Source organism: Rattus rattus, chromosome 1 (assembly GCF_011064425.1).
Source record: "Rattus rattus isolate New Zealand chromosome 1, Rrattus_CSIRO_v1, whole genome shotgun sequence".
Lineage (NCBI taxonomy): Eukaryota > Metazoa > Chordata > Mammalia > Rodentia > Muridae > Rattus > Rattus rattus.
The window spans coordinates 51285605-51299479 of NC_046154.1; the positions used below are offsets into that span (position 1 = coordinate 51285605).

The 13875-nt window shown below is 40.7% G+C and overlaps 1 protein-coding gene across 1 annotated transcript in view; it reads left to right on the plus strand.

Moving 5' to 3' along the window:
- Window positions 1-1194: 1194 nt before the first annotated feature.
- The window catches only part of C1H1orf141 (chromosome 1 C1orf141 homolog), a 52775-nt gene continuing 40094 nt past the window's right edge, over window positions 1195-13875 (plus strand). Inside the window, exons 1-3 of the mRNA XM_032889253.1 lie at window positions 1195-1269; window positions 8361-8512; window positions 13228-13337. Coding sequence (XP_032745144.1) covers window positions 1195-1269; window positions 8361-8512; window positions 13228-13337 — 337 coding nt within the window. The remainder of the gene's footprint in view (window positions 1270-8360; window positions 8513-13227; window positions 13338-13875) is intronic.

Below are 13875 nucleotides of genomic sequence, written 5' to 3' on the forward strand. Positions count from 1 at the left end.
TCAAATCTCCACACATAAAAAGTCAGGCATGGTTGTTCTCACGCTGTAACACCAGCACTGGGGTATGGGGAGAGACAGGGGCATAACTGGGGCTTATTCCCCAGTTTTGCTGCAGTGAGAGCCTCTGCCTCAAGGAAATAGTGAGAGGCACGGCAGAGCAGGACACTTAACATTCTCCTTTGGTATTCATGCACATATCATGCATACATCGCACATATATAATACACACACACACACACACACACACACACACACACACACACACACACACGTGTGTGTGTGTGTAAACCCTTAGGCCACCAGCCACATGTTCAACATTTTTAGATCTTATCCCAACAAGATGAAAAACGTTCTTTCCAGCCTCATGGCTGCACTCAAAAAGCCTCAGCTCTAGTGTTCACTACGTAACCTGGTAATTCTGAGTCCACCCACATGGCTACTCTCACTGGCCACCTTGCTCTGAGCATTACCTATTTTTCCCCTTCCTGGTTTAGAATTTCAGATGGTTAGCCATAGCCATCCAGCATTCACCTGGGATCTTGGAGTCTGAACTCAGGTCCTCACACTTGCGTGGCCACATGCTCTAACTACTGAGCCATCTCTCCAGCCTCCAGTACTCCTGCATTCTTTCCTCTGTCCTGCTGGTGAGCATTTGCACCGAACTGATAAAGTCCTATGTGATCGTCAGTTTACTCATCTGAAAATGGAGATAAATTAGACCAGATCTTGATGTTCATCCGGTTCACATGCATCATTTGACCTCCAATGAAGACTTTCAGATTAGCTGTTTCTAGGTACCTGTGGAGTGATGGACAATGGACAAGTTTAAATTCAGTTGACTGTATGAAGGTGAGGCCTTTGAATTCCTTTCATTAAAATTATACCATGACAGGAGAGAACAGATGTTTATTCACACGGCCTTACTTCCAGCAGGAGCCACATCTGGTTCTCGTGTAACAAGCTTGAAGTTCTGGGTTTTGTTTTGTTTTCATTTTTGTTTTCCTATTAAAACCCAATTGAGTACATTTATAACACTATGACTGATTTTATGGCCAGCACAGCTCTGAAATGAACCTGGAGCAGTAATAGAAAGGGACTCTCCCCTTCTGCCTAAATAACCATCCTGTGTTTTGATCTGAATTGAATTGGATATTTCTTCTCCCTCCCTTTCAAACAGGAATTTACTGACAAAGGATGACAGAAAAAATTCTGGAAAAGTTCGATGCCCTGGAGGAGAAAGCAAGGATACTTGCAGCCATCAGGGAAAAGGTGTGTGGGGGAGAAGCTAAAAATAAAGTACTCACAAAAACTTAACACTTCAGATAAGATTTTTACTTTGTAACTAATGGTACATTGACATGAAAATATAAATGGACTTGTAAGAAGCAAATACTTTAATCAGTTGAGTGTCACATATCCAGGTAGATAACAAAATGATTCATTAATCAGTGGGAGAGAGTTGGCCTCATAGACTGAAGGCCACAGTACCACAAAACAAACAACAGAAACAAAACAGCAACAATAAGAATTAACAGTACAGGGCTGGAGAGATGGCTTAGCGGTTAAGAGCACTGACTGCTCTTCCAGAGGTCCTGAGTTCAAATCCCAGCAACCACATGGTGGCTCACAACCATCTGTAATAAGATCTGATGCCCTCTTCTGATGTGTCTGAAGACAGCTACAGTGTACTTATATATAATAAATAAATCTTTAAAAAAAAAAAAAAGGAACAGTACAAGATCACTTCTAGGTAGTTGCCGTATTCTAGTAGAGTGACACTGAGTACAACAGCCACACTCCAAGGCAGGCCACGTGCTCAGGAGTAAGTTGCTCAACACAAATTGAATTCAGTGGGGGTTTTCTTGTGCTTTTTGTTTGTTTTGTTCTTTTGTTTGTTTATTTTGGGTTTGGTTCTTTAAAGAGAGAAAGGACATGAAGTTGGTGATCTAGGAGGAGTTGGAGAAGGGGAAAGAATATAATCAAAATATAATGTATAAGATTCTCAAAAAAAAAAAATAAGCCTTAAAAAGGAAAGGTAACATTTGGCATTGTTGCTAAATTACAAATATTACAAATAATATACAGAAACAAAGTAAACTAAATATATAAAGACAAGTATATAGAAACAAAGTAAACTAAAATAGGCAAGATTCAGAGTTCAAGAGGAAAAAATAACAAAGATAATAGTTCCCAAACACTAGAGTTTTAGCACAGATGAGCAAGTTAATTTTTGTTCCCTGGAAATTCTTTTCGAAGAATACACTATAGGCTCACAACCGCCTGTGGTGCCAACAGGCAGCCAGCAGGAAGGACACCTCCGGCTTAGTCCCATTGTGGTTTCTCCATGTTCTGCGACCCAAGTATGGTATCTCCAACAGCAAGGTCTTTCCTTAATTCAACTCAGACAGTCAGCAGTACTGGCAACATAGTTTTACAGTGTTAGGATTTTCAGAGATCCCCATGGGCAAAACTCACAGGGAGGTAGCCCACCACTTACACAGGGGTCATCCCCTAACAGCCTTATTGTTCCTGGAAGTGCCTTTGCAAGTCACAACATCTTTTTTTAAATCTTTTAATTGATGTATCTACTGTTCTTCTACAATGTTTTTACAAGCCTGTAAAATGCTTGATAATTAGCATTATGTAATTTTAGAAAGCATTTTAACATTCATCCAAGCAAGTGCTAACTAGTCTTGAGAGTTAAAAAACTAAGGGGATTTTTTTTTTAAGTTAGCAAACCTAATATGGTAAGAAAATATTCTATCACTTGAAGCAATTATTTTATCAAAAAGACAATGTTGAATACATCGGTGTGGTAGAAATGCTACCTTGCCTGTCTTTTCCTAACCCGCTATCATCTTCCATGAGGAATCTGGCCTCTTCATTCTGGGGTGCTGCACCACTCTTGGTCCACTTTAGATCTCCACCCACACAGTGACGCCAGATCACACTGATTTCCAGGGCACAGGGCTAAAGGCACGAATGCATTGACCTGGGATTCTCATCACTTGAGCTGGCTCCCTGGATGAGGATAACAAGCTCCAAGTAGGAACCAAGGCCTCACCTCTCCATCAGTGATACCTAACTGGTTAAAGAGCTCCAGCCTTGTGTACTTTATTGCAGTGAAGAAATACAAACATCATACTCTCAATGGAAAATAACTGCCCGCCCCCAGGACAAGCTTAATCATTTATACACATACTGTTCTATCCCCATATTTATCCACTGCTGGCCATTGCCCTGGTACTTTGAGAATCTCATAAATTAAAGTACACTCAAATCCAGTATCCACTGAAACACAAGTGTTTTGCATAGTGATCAGGAACTAACAAATCTACAGTTCAATATGGAGTCTGCAATCACTATTTGCCAGTAACATTGAGTACCCTACCAAAGGATATTTCCTTCCTCCACATTAAGGAGTTGAAGGGCAAAAACCAGATCTCTCCCAGTATTTTACTCCTTTTACACTGGTGAATTGCCATCCAACCTTTAAACCTTCCAAACACGTATATTTGAATTTCTGGCAATCACCCCATCTCCCACCAGGAACTCCAGTTTGACAGGAATCTTACCACCTTTGCTTTGAAGTAACTTGGACAGTTACAACTGCCCTTTTCATCTCTTGGATATTGTAGAACCTTCTGATTCAAACTCATCTGCCAGTGTAAGGCCTTCATATCTGCCAGACCTCTTCTTCCTCATAAAAATTGCACCACTCCATAGCGCTCAGCAAGGCCATTGAAGACCCATTTCAATATTTCAATCCTATTCAGCTTTGTGGAATGGACTTCAAACACTGGCTCTCAGATCCACATTTCCCTCAATTGCCTATCTGTCCTCTACTGTCTTCCTGTCCCTAATATTACCTGGTATTACCCATGCTGGTAATAACTGGCTTATAGGTGGCAGTCTATCAGGAACCTGTATCCCTCTGATTTCCCCAGATTCTTCGACCTTTGTCTGAAGGACGATTGAGTAGTTCTATCACTCAGTTTCTGTTTCTACTATACTCGGTTATTACCTGACTATCTCTGACCCACCAGCTCCCGAATGACAAAGAGACGTATTATTATTTATTAAAGCTGCTGGGGGCAAGTCCCAGTCGTACTTTTTCTTCTTGGTTATCTCTTGAGGTAGTTAAGGGGGAAGACCATCAGCTGAGGCAAGACTTGGTCTTGCAAGATATTTAGGGTTGCTGCTTAATAATAAAATGGTTACCTCTGTTAAGTCCAAGTCACTTTGCTGTTGTAGCTGACCTACCTGAGTTCCTCTCAGGCCAAGAAACTGAAGTCTCTGGCTCTTAGCACCTCAGCAGGGGATTAAATAAAGTAGCCTTGAGCATTTCAGCAGGGGATCAAGTAAAGTAGGAACTGCCTGGCTCTAACTTCTAACCTGCTAGTTGAAGTCACATGAAGAAAAAGGGAACTTTGAAAAGTGATTTTAATCTTTATTTCTAAGTTCTCTCTAAAAAGTTTTGTATGAAAGTTCTCTAAGAAAGTTCTAAAAAGTTCTTCAGGTCTGTTTTAAAAAGTTCTCTCTGCTCTCTTCTCTTAATCCTGCTCTTTACTCCATCTCTGATGTAACAATGCCCTTGTTCTGAATTCCTTACTCCCAATGCTTTTACTTCCAATTGCTATACATGTCAATGTAATCTTTCTTAGTCTTTTGTACCTTTTCTAGGAGAATAGATCACATGGTTTAGCCAAGCATCTTTTTATTTCTATTTCACAAAAGTTCACTAGAAGTTCAAACATAAGTTCAAATCACAAACAGAATAAGTTTACAACAGAGAATGTTACTTCCACATCCATTAAGAGTAATTATCTAGCTAAACATTCAGTATTTGTCACTAGCTCAACAGGTTCATTGAAAGTTAAAAACCATAATTTTTGTATCTAAGGTATTAGTGAAGTTTTGTATAGATAAACCCAGTCAGTGTTTAATCTTCTGTCCTTGAACTTATAGTAAATCCTTAGTTCCCCTTTTATGACCTTTGGTTAATTGTTTTACAACCTCTTGGAATGGCCTGCTTGCTATCTCAGAAGCAGTTGATTCATGACACTTGAAGACTGGCAGATTTCTCATTGCAGTTTTGATTATCAGAGAGGACTTAATAGTAGTCCTATTATAAAGTTTCATAATTACTAATATAATTTCAGGAATTCTTATAGTATCATCATCAAGAATTAAAAAATTATCTATTTGTCTGTATAGCCTCACTACAAAACACTACATCATTGTTCTGCAGACATCTGCTCAAAAGAGATGGCTAATACCTAGTGAGATGTGTGTGTGTGTGTGTGTGTGTGTGTGTGTGTAGCATCTTAATAGCAGGAATCTTTCCTAAAATGTAATCTTCTCGGCCTTGCCTAGAGAAGCAAATTTGTCAATAACTTTAATAGTCCATGGCAGAGCCATCTCAGGAAGATCCCCTGCTAGGTTTGTTTGTTTGTTTGTTTGTTTGTTTGCTTCTCCTTGATGGTTTCTGGCATAAACATTACCCAATTAGCTTGTATTACTTAAATAGTCCATTTATACTAATCCACCTTTGTCACATGGCCCATCATCTCTCTCACAGATGCAATCAGTCCTGGCACACGATCCTTCCAACATGTCTCCAGCTGGTGAATGCTACTTCTTATTCTTTCCCAGAGTCCCTATCTCTGCCTGAATATCTTGCCTCCCCTTTCCTGTTCTGCATCAGCTCTTTATTAAACCAATTAGAAGTCGAAGGAGAAAAATGTTTACAAGACACAGAGACTGGTGATGCTGTACAAAAATAGCAATACCAATACAATACTCAGCTCTCTGCTGTTACTGAAATCAACATTTAAATAATACAAAGACAGCCTTTACACAGTGCACAAGAATATTATTCCAATTACTCAGTCTCATCAGTGAGAGGCTCTTCTCCATACCTAAATGTCTCTCCCAGTTGATGCTGTTCAGATACTGAGTATCTCCTGCTTGTGGCAGTTTCCAAAATTGTGCCTATTAGGGTCCTATCTGCATGCTGAACTGTGGACTTTCCTTCATCTGTGTTAACACTCAGACATGAGGGCTTCTCTTCTGCCACTTTTACATCACTTTCTTCTCATTCTCTAAACTTTCCTCCTAAGTTCTAAATGTTTGGTTCCCAAGAAGGGCTCTTTAACAGATCCAGCTCCTACAGTGCTCCCACAGAATCCTCCCCACTGTGAGAAATACCACGTCAGCATCTATGTCTCGTGATTTTGCTTCATTCTTTCTTACAAATTAGAGGCTAGTAGTGTCGAGGGTTGCATCTGCGTGTTTTTTTTTTTTTCTCTTGGGAATTTCTTCCCTGTACAGGTAAGTTCTTTCTGGGCAGACAGATGAACCTCGGTTACATGTTTTATCACCTATGGTACAGACCATGCAATTGATGCCATAGCCTGCTTCACCATCATATTCATGCCATTTCCAGGGAATGTGATAGATTATCTGCTCCATTAGTCAGTTGGAAAGCATCTCCTTTCTCATGTCATAAACTTCAGCCATCCAGGAGGAATGTCACCACATTCCACATAGAGGAAGGTGATCACTCTAGGATATCTTACAAGGATGCTTAACTCTCAGGAAGCTCAGTCTTGGTTGCCTCACCCATAGCAGGAGAGAAAGGAAACACAATATTTCATACATAATGAGGAAGGAAAGTCATGTCAGGATTGTATGCAAGGTGTGCTCCACCCTCAGATGGATAAATCATAGTAGCCTTTCTTGTTACCCAGCACAAAGGAGCACGTAGCTGCATCTCCCAGTTGGGTCTGTGTACTAGAGGCTATCAGAGGAGATCTCTGGCCTGGTCTGGTGAGAGTGTTCAAGCGAAGCGGAAAAGGCACACGCAGGGAGGGGGAAGTGCCTCCACTGTCTCTGTTGTTGCCTCTGCCGCCGCTGCTGCAGCTGCCCGGGGAGTTGCTGTTGCTCTGAGACACTGCACTGGCTGTGCTATACTGTGCTGAGCATGAGCTGAGCTGAGTTAGTGGAGGGCTAGCTAGGCAGCAAGCAGAGTGCAGGGGTTTCTGGTAATGAAAGCTTTGGGAAAGTGTTATAGCTCTTGTGACAGATGCTCTCAGATGACAGAGTAATTCTTACACACCTTTATTCCTTCTGGATAGGATCTTGTATACAGTTTGGGGGTGAGTTGGGTCTGACAGCAAGTAGTTCTTATTTACCTGAGATGCCTCATCTACATGAGGAAGGACTTGTGGGCACTGCCCCTACATGACTGATGGCCACAACTCTTTCTATGGGAGGCTGTGGCTACATGACAGGGTCCTGGAGTCTGTATCCTACCATCCCTTCTGGGTCTCCAGGGCTTCAAGCCCTAACTCAACCTTACCAGGCTTCCTCTCACTGTCCACTGCTCTACACTTCCCCAGATCATATTTAATTCTGTTGGACTCTGTACAGATGCAAATTATATGACTCTTTCCAAAGAGACGCGAGCAAACATCTGCTCATTTCTGGTGAACCAATGAGTTTATTGAGGTTAGTTATTAGAGCAAGCACAACTCAGAGACAGCTACATCACCAAACCATCTACCCCAACATAGGTAACAATTCATAAAAGCTGCATCCCTGGCATCTCTTTCCCAACTGGCATGTGACTCCATGACAGTATCTCTTCTTCCCCATCAGTTGGTTAGGTTACAACTTCTATAACTTGAGAAGGGACCTTGACAATCTTTAATTCTCTCAATTTGTTTAAGTCTTATAAGTTTCATGAACTTCCTGTCTTATGATCTTCCCTCCTCCCCACATATAGGAAGGTTGCAATCCAGAGGAAATGACTCTCCAGCAACTATATAGGTCTGTCCTTAAATTCAAAAATCTAGTTAGAAGGCCTCCTGAATGGTTATCAGCATGTTGTCTTTATTTAATAGATGGGGAAAGTTCACACAGCCAAAGGACAAGATGCTTTTCAAATTTTAGTTCATAATGTTTTGGGTCTTTAATTTTAAATCCAAACTATTTTTCATTATTGTCTTTTTTTTTTTTTTTGGTTCTTTTTTTCGGAGCTGGGGACTGAACCCAGGGCCTTGTGCTTCCTAGGCAAGCTCTCTACCACTGAGCTAAATCCCCAACCCCTCATTATTGTCTTAAATACAAATTCTCTCTCTCTCTCTCTCTCTCTCTCTTCTCTCTCTCTCTCTCTCTCTCTCTCTCTCTCTCTCTCTCTCTCTCTGTGTGTGTGTGTGTGTGTGTGTGTGTGTGTGTGTGTGTGTGTGTGGTGTGGTGTGGTGTGGTGTGATGTGGTGTGGTGTGGTGTGGTGTGGTGTGTGACAGAATTTACCTGTAGAAAGAACACTTACCTTTTCATTTTGACTTCATTGCAGAATAGGAACTGGCGTCTAAGAAATAAGCCTTTGATTACACCCATGCTGTTTGACCATCATGTGAAGTGTGAAAACGCAATTATCCCATCTGCATTAAAGACGGTAGCAAATATCACAGAAGATGAATCAAATGATCTTAAGAAGTCAAAAAAGTAACTATTATAATTTACCTCAAAATTTTAAAGCACTGTATTTACTTTAAGTTATTTGATAACATAAGAAATTAAAACTAGCCCAGCATAGTGGTACATGCCTTTAATCCTAGTACTCAGAAGGCGGAGGCAGGAGATCTTTCTGAGTTCAAGATCAACTTGGTCCACATAGCAAGTCTCAATCCAGCCAGAACTACAAAATGAAAACCTGTCTCAAAAACAAAAAAACAGACAAACAAACAAAAAACACAAAAAAGGAAAGAAAGAAAGAAAGAAAGAAAGAAAGAAAGAAAGAAAGAAAGAAAGGAAGGAAGAAAGAAAGAAAAGGACATATTTGTGGGTTAAAATATACTAGATTAATATTTTGAATATTTCCATTTAGAAATTAGATATGATAATATTTTACAAGTGCGGATGATAATTACAATTTTGAATTTTGTAAGGAAGACTTTTTGAGTTAGGAGGTAGTGGTATACACTTTAATCCCAGCACTCAGGAGGAGGAAGAGAGCAGACCAATCTCTGTGAGTTCAAGACCAGCCTGGTCTACAGAGTGAGTCCTAGAACAGTAAGGGCTACATAGAGAAATCCTGTAAAACAGAGAGAGAGAGAGAGAGAGAGAGAGAGAGAGAGAGAGAGAGAGAGAGAGAGAGAGAGAGAGGATGAAAAGAGGAAAAGACTTTTCCTAAAGTCATTTCTACTACTCTCATTTAATGTTAAATTTTATATAGAATTTTACTTTAAAAAAAAAAAAAGTCTGCCTAGACTCTTTCTCAGCTAATTTCTTAGGAAGAGGTTCTGAACTGGGGGTGTAGCTCAGAGACAGTGCCTGCCTATAAGGGGGATGGGGTATCTGATGTGCCATGGACCTTTCACTGGCATGAGAGATGCAGAGGAGAATCCAAATGTGCAGCAGAGTAGCATCAGCATCAGTTAGATGAGGTGTGGAGATTGTAACCTTTCCATTTACTCAGTGAAAAAAAAAAACAACAACAACAACGTGTGGAGTCATGGAAACACTGTATCCCGAGGATGTTCAGTAATGTGTCCAAGGTCACACAGACAAGAGGCAGAAGGTGGATTAGGTCCAGCAATCTGTTTCAGTGCTTGTATTCTTGAATTTAAAACTTGTCATTATATATCTGTGGAGGGGTTTGTGTCCATGTGAGTACAGATACCCACAGAAGCCAGAAGAAGATGCGAGATTCCCCAGAGCTGGAATTACAAATAGTCGTGAGCCACTTTTAGGGGGGGTGCCAGGAACTGAACCAGGGTCCTTTGGGAAAGCACCATATACTCTTAACTACTGACCCATCTCTCAGATCCAGAAGCTTGGGTTCCTCATTGATATCATGTCCAGCAGGATGATTGAGCTCTTGAGCTTGGTGCCTATATACAGTGTAACTATAGCAATTTATACTTATGTGAGAACAAGGTTAGGGATAATAGGGGTGTGATGATTTGTATATGCTTGGGCCAGGGACTGGCACTATTTGGAGGTATAGTCTTGTTGGAGTAGGTATGTTACTGGGTATGGGCTTTAAGACCCTCACTGTAGCTGCCTTGAAGTCAGTGTTCTGCTAGTAGCCTTCAGATGAAGATCTAGAACTCTCAGTTCTGTGTGCACCATGCCTTCCTGGATGCTGCTGTGCTCCTGCCATGATGATGGACTGAATCTCTGAACCTGTAAGCCAGCCCCATTAAATATTGTCCTAATTAGAGTTGCCTTGGTCATGGTGCCTGTTCACAGCAGTAAAACCCTAAGACAGGTGGTTACAGTGAGAAAAGGTCTTGCAAAGATAGGTAGAAGTCAGGTCTAAATCTAAAGTTATGCGTTGTTTGTACCGTTGTTCTGCTTGTCCACATTCTGATTGCGAAACAAGTATCACTCTCTCAGACTTTTGTTACCTGAGATTTAACAAAACAATATCAAAACGTTTTCATTATGGAATTGTAAGTTAAGAAAAGGGAGATGGCTTAGCAGTTAAGAGCACTGACTGCTCTTCCAGAGGTCTTGAGTTCAAATCCCAGCAACCACATGGTGGCTCACAACCATCTGTAATGAGATCTGATGCCCTCTTCTGATGTGTCTGAAGACAGCTACAGTGTGCTTATATATAACAAATAAATAAATCTTAAAAAAAAAAAAAGAAAGAAAGAAAGAAAAGGGAATTTGTGACCTGGTATAGAGGCAGGTACCTATAATCTGATCATTTGGAAGGCAGAGACAGGTTTGAGGTAAAACCATTGATTTGGTTTGAGTCTTCAAAATAAGTGCCTTTCAGCCTTTCTGACTTAAATTAAAATTCGCCTCTACCTTATATTTCCAATTCAGCTAGACTGAAAAATTGCAGCCAGAGGCAAAGTTAATCTTGGTTTCCAAAGAAGTATTAGAAGGTGGTAGAACTCTTCCAAAGAAGGGCCTTTGGAGAGGGCCTCAGGTCACCGAGAGATCTGCCTGAGAACATATCTCCCACCCCTGCCTTTCAGGATGAGTTCTCCCATAGCCCAGGCTGTCTTGGAATTTGATATAGCCCAGGCTGTAATCAAACTCACTGTAACCCTCCTGAGTTAACCTCAGGAGTGCTGGACTATAAGATCATGATGTGAGCAGTTTTATTATGACACATAATCCTACCATGATAAACTACTCTGCTATGGGTCCAAAAGTAATCTGGTCAGTAAGTCATGGGTTGAACTTCCAATGCTATGAGCCAAAGTAAAGCTTTCCTTTTTATCTCTTTTTTTTTTCCAGCAATAGAAAACTAACACAAAATCAGTACTATATAAAGAGATCTTAACTCCACTATGGTTAAGTGGGGCACATCTCAGAAATTGTGAGATACTCAATGGGTAAAGGAGAGAGTTAAGAGGGATCTAATTAGGAGAATTGGTCCATGGAATTATTGAGACCGGGGAGCCACAGCTAGGCCCTCTGCAGGCTGGAAACCTTGGGAAACTGCTATGACGTCATGGCACCACATAAAAGAATGGAACCCTTGGTGTGATTTACCTATTGAGTCAACAGGGCACAAAAGGACACAAATGTTGTTTTCAACATTTGGAGGAGGTAGAGACATTGCTTCTAATAGTCTGTTGCTTCAATAAATGGTCTTGTGTCCAGTCATCACATCTTACACACATACCTTGTTCTGAGTGAAGACCTTAACTGATGATGAAAGAACAACAGGGTTCATGATGCTCTGGGGGAGTCCAAAGCATACGATCAATCGGTTACAATGCTTTTGGTTTTGCTTTTATGGTTGATCAATTTTGCACAAGTTGAGTATGTAACAGAATGAGTTACATTGTTATAAGTGATCTCAAATCACACATTAACTTGGTTGCAGGTTGGGTGAGAGTGAGTTATAAAGGCAAGCTTCAAATAGCATTTCTCAGAAAAACCATCCCCACAGTAGCACATAAGGGAGCTTAGTGATCCAATTTTCAGTCTTGAGGTTGAAGGCCTGAGAACCTGGGGCAAGGGGGGAGAACTTTTGTCTTGGAGCCCAAAGGTCAAGGAGTCTAGAATCCTGTTATCCAAGAACAGGCAGTGTGAGCGTGTACTTCCGGCAAGAGCGGAAGCTAAGTTTCATTTTATTTAGACTCCCAGAGGGCTGGACGGAACTCACCCATCTGCAGACAGATCCCCTTCAATCCAGTAACTCTCGCACCCACCTGGTCTAGAAACACTCACTTACAGACCTACCCAGAAAGGATTATTTGCCAGTTCCTTAGGTAATCCTGAATCCAGTCAAGCTGGTACCTAAATGAACGACCATATTGTTACCAGGGTTGTCAAGGCCAAAACTTGGTCCCAGGAATCCTAACAAGCTAGGCTTAGCCACTCACCCATAATACATCATATAAAATAATTACAGTAAAATGTGGAGAAAGCAAAGTTATTCACTGTGGCTACACTAAGGGGAAAAACAAATAAATAGATCCAAGGGCAGTTCTTCCCAACACACACACACACACACACACACACACACACACACACACACACACACACACACTTTCAGCATCCTAACATCAGGTTTAAGTTTAAACAGAAGGCAAGAGGTATACATTGCTAAGCAACCATGGTCAAGGTGTGGTCATGCCCATCCTTACTGCCTCAGCTCCAGAGTGCCCTGAAAGGTGGACTGACACTCTATCCACACTGGGCGAAGTCTCTCAGAAACCAGTTCCTCTTCTGGCTGGTGCTAGGAGTCAGCCCTCTCCTTTGCTCAGCATGGTACTTTTTGAGAAATTTCTATTTCTTGGAGTCCATCACTTCAAAGATGATACAAGTTTCCCTCCTTAGACTATCTTTACACCTGCTGGGATGCTTGTAATACCTAGACTAAAGAGTATAGTGAGATTCTCCATGTACTACATAGATGTTGTCATCCTATCCAATGGATGAATTGTCCCTGAGTCTACATATCACCATTTTCCATTCAAATCTGTCCCAAATATCTCACAGAACCAAGCTTTGATGTATGTTCTGGTCGGTTTATGAATACTGGCATCCCATGTGTACAGGTTCCTATTCTGGCAGTACCATCCTGCTGACTATCAACAATACTTCAGGTTCCTTCTCTAGTCAGTCTCAGTCTTCTGCCTTCAATCTGTGAAATGGGCATGTTTTATTTCTCCAAATTTGTATTTGAAATCTGTTTTGTAAATTTTCTGCTTATTTTGATTTAGAATAACTTTCATTTCTTCCAGGTCTGTGTCTTTCAAATATAAGCCTAAACCCAGAAGTGATTTTGAAGAGTCAGATTTAAGACCACCTACTCTTGCAACAGTTATAAACTATGAAGAAAGTAAATTAATGGGTAATATAATTACTCTGTGTAATATAATTACTTTTATTTATTAATGAGTGCTACTAAATAGTGATTTATTAATTAATTACTTCTTCCTTCTTTGGTACCTTTTTTTTTTCTTTTTTTCGGAGCTGGGGACCGAACCCAGGGCCTTGTGCTTGCTAGGCAAGCACTCTACCAGTGAGCTAAATCCCCAACCCCCCTTCTTTGGTATCTTAACAATGTACTTTAACATTTTTATTTTTGTTGAAATAATTTGCATAACAAATAATTTTTTTATAATTCACTGTACACACACACACACACACACACACACACACACACACACACACACACACACACCCCTTACTGCCCAGACTGAATTTGAACTCCTGGCTTCAAGAGATCCCTCTGGCTCATCTTTTCAGGAAACTTAAGACTCCAAGCATACACCATCACACCTGGTTCACAAATACATTTTTATGAATATATTTTTATGTTGACATGGTTTTTTTCATTTCTTTTCCTGGGGAGACATGAAGGAATAGCAATTCACCCCAGACAGATA